Source organism: Vigna umbellata, chromosome 10 (assembly GCF_029865625.1).
Source record: "Vigna umbellata cultivar VRB3 chromosome 10, Vumbellata_1.0, whole genome shotgun sequence".
Lineage (NCBI taxonomy): Eukaryota > Viridiplantae > Streptophyta > Magnoliopsida > Fabales > Fabaceae > Vigna > Vigna umbellata.
Window position 1 is genome coordinate 8,182,735 of NC_142174.1, and position 2,617 is coordinate 8,185,351.

General features: G+C 35.3%; 1 protein-coding gene across 1 annotated transcript; it reads left to right on the plus strand.

Annotated features, from left to right (window-relative positions):
- The first annotated feature begins 376 nt into the window (after positions 1-376).
- On the plus strand, positions 377-2,185 carry LOC124845948 (putative protein phosphatase 2C 73). Its single transcript, XM_088101050.1, has 5 exons — positions 377-562; positions 814-1,152; positions 1,235-1,352; positions 1,592-1,815; positions 2,018-2,185. Exons 1-5 carry the CDS (start codon positions 377-379, stop codon positions 2,183-2,185), a joined length of 1,035 nt encoding a protein of 344 aa, XP_087957176.1.
- Positions 2,186-2,617: the final 432 nt, after the last annotated feature.

The window sequence follows — 2,617 nt, forward strand, 5'->3', positions numbered from 1 at the left end:
TTTTTATTACCCACATATCCATTGGGATTATTTTCAATCTTACTCACAAAACAACTAAAGCGGAGTTGTCAAATTAGTTTTCAACAATACAGTGAATAGATAAAGATGAAATCGATCTAAATTAGAATTGAGCCAGTTCAAGTACTCAACATATAATCCAAATTAAGTTCGTTACGAAAACTTACCACGAAATTAACAGACTGAACTAATACGGATAAATGGAAGAACTCCGACAACTTTTTTTCATCCGAATTCAAGGTTTAATCATCCTTTGTTCTAAAGAAAACTAAAAGCAACCTTCCTTGAATAAAATTTTCCTTCACTTGTTTTCTCTGGAAATCTGTGGCAATTGTTGTTGTGCATTTCAGATTTCATCATGGGAGGGTGTTACAGCCATGTTTCAGTTCACGATGTGGAATGTTCATGTAAGCATCACCGGGATGATGGTGCATGTGAACATGGTGGGGACAGTATCAGGTTAAGAAGGTCCTGTGAGTTTGTATCAATGTACAGCAAAAAGGGTTCAAAAGGAGTTAATCAAGATGCATTGACCGTGTGGAAGGTAAGATTCTTGATATATATGTTTGCAATTTGGTTTCGTTTTCTATTTTTCTTTCAATCAATCTTCCTGGAACTGTTTTCTTTAGAGTCCTTAAGGTTGGAATTACACTTTTGAAGATGAAATTGCAGATATAAAATTAACTTATCATGGTTTTCAATCATTGAGTTCTGCACATATGGTTTATTAATTAAAAATAATGGATCTTAGTGAATGAAAGGCTTGGATTAATGTTTAATATGATACATTATCAGGACTTCACTGGAAAGAAGGACATGATGTTTTGTGGGGTGTTCGATGGTCATGGTCCTCTAGGGCATAAGTTTTCACAGTCTATACGTGACAAACTACCCTCAAAACTCTCAGCATCAATCAAACAGTCACAAACACAAAAGGTCATCAAACACAATGAGACTAATCCTACGGATGGAAGTAGTCATAATGTCTACGGTGACGATAACCAAAACATGTCCTTTTCTTCATGGGAGGGAAGCTTCATGAGGTGCTTCAGGGAAATGGATGAAGACCTTGCCAAGAACATAGACACTAAAGGATTTCTTGGGGGTAGCACTGCTGTAACCATTATCAAACAGGTACATTCAGAACTTCTAACAATTGCATTACCACCTTGTCAATGTTATAATTGACCACATTCTTTCCCCCTTTAAATTTCAGCGCGACCAATTAATAATTGGAAATTTGGGGGATTCTCGTGCAGTTCTTTGCAGAAGAGCACATGACAACCATCTTGTTCCTGTTCAACTTACTGTTGACTTGACCCCAGATATTCCAAGTAGGTCATAGTATTAACTATTCTATCTCAGTTTCCTAATCTAAATAAAATCCCTCTTGGTTTGGTTAAATGGTTTAGTTAAACGCTTATTCATTGAGAACTTATCAAATCAAATGATAGCTTATTGATAACTTGGTTTTAAAACTTAGTGAAATAAGCTAAAACAACTTATTTCTGATTAAGACACTCGTCCAAATGTTCTTACGTCTAACTTGCTTTCCTTCTTCAATGTCACTCAGGTGAAGCTTTAAGAATCATTAATAGCGGAGGTAGAATTTTTTCTGCAAAAGGAGATCCCTGTGTAAATAGAATATGGAGGCCAAATGGGGATCGCCCTGGTCTAGCTATGGCAAGAGCCTTCGGAAATTTTTGCCTGAAAGATTATGGTCTCATCTCAGTCCCCGATGTATCATACAGAAAACTTACCAAGCAGGATGAGTTTGTGGTTTTGGCTTCTGATGGGGTAAGCATTTTCATATCAAATAGTGCAAGAAAAGAAATAATCAAGGGAAAATGAATTAAAATACTCAGTTTCCACACATGCATATGGTTCAACATATTCTGAAAAAATAATAATAATTTTGTCATTCTCTTGATAGAGCTTTAATAATTATTTCCCCAACTTTATCTGGCATAGAAAAAGGACTAAATTTTCTTTCTTACAGGTATGGGATGTGCTAACAAACAGTGAAGTAATAAACATAGTTGCTTCAGCACCGAAAAGGTCCATGGCAGCCAAATTGTTAGTGAAACACGCAGTTCAAGCTTGGAGACGAAAGTGTGTTTTCAAGGTTGATGATTGTACAGCTATATGCTTGTTCCTGAAAGATTAGACTCTTTTAATCCAATCCTGATCCAACGTGAGTGGGAACATTAACATCTCTTAAAGCACCAATAGTCATACTCTAGACATGTAAATACTGAATATGACAGAGTAAATGGTAAGAGTATTTTTGAATCAAAAGGAAGAAAGTGAAGCTCTTGTAGGGTTATCTAGATTCAATTTTGAATCGTAGATAAATCTCAGTATCCTAAGGGAGGTAGAAGCTGATCACTAATCCAGCAAGAACTGTACAAATCAAAATGTATAATGTTAAGGTTTTGTTTCGACATAAACACAGAAGAAAGCAATTATTTCAGACTTCTATTCTGGTATGATTTCATGTGATGCAAGACTTTTCTTTTATCAACCTAAAAAGAAGAATTTAATAAATTGTAACACTTCTTTTGTCTTGGATACAAACAGGTTCAATGAAGAATTATAA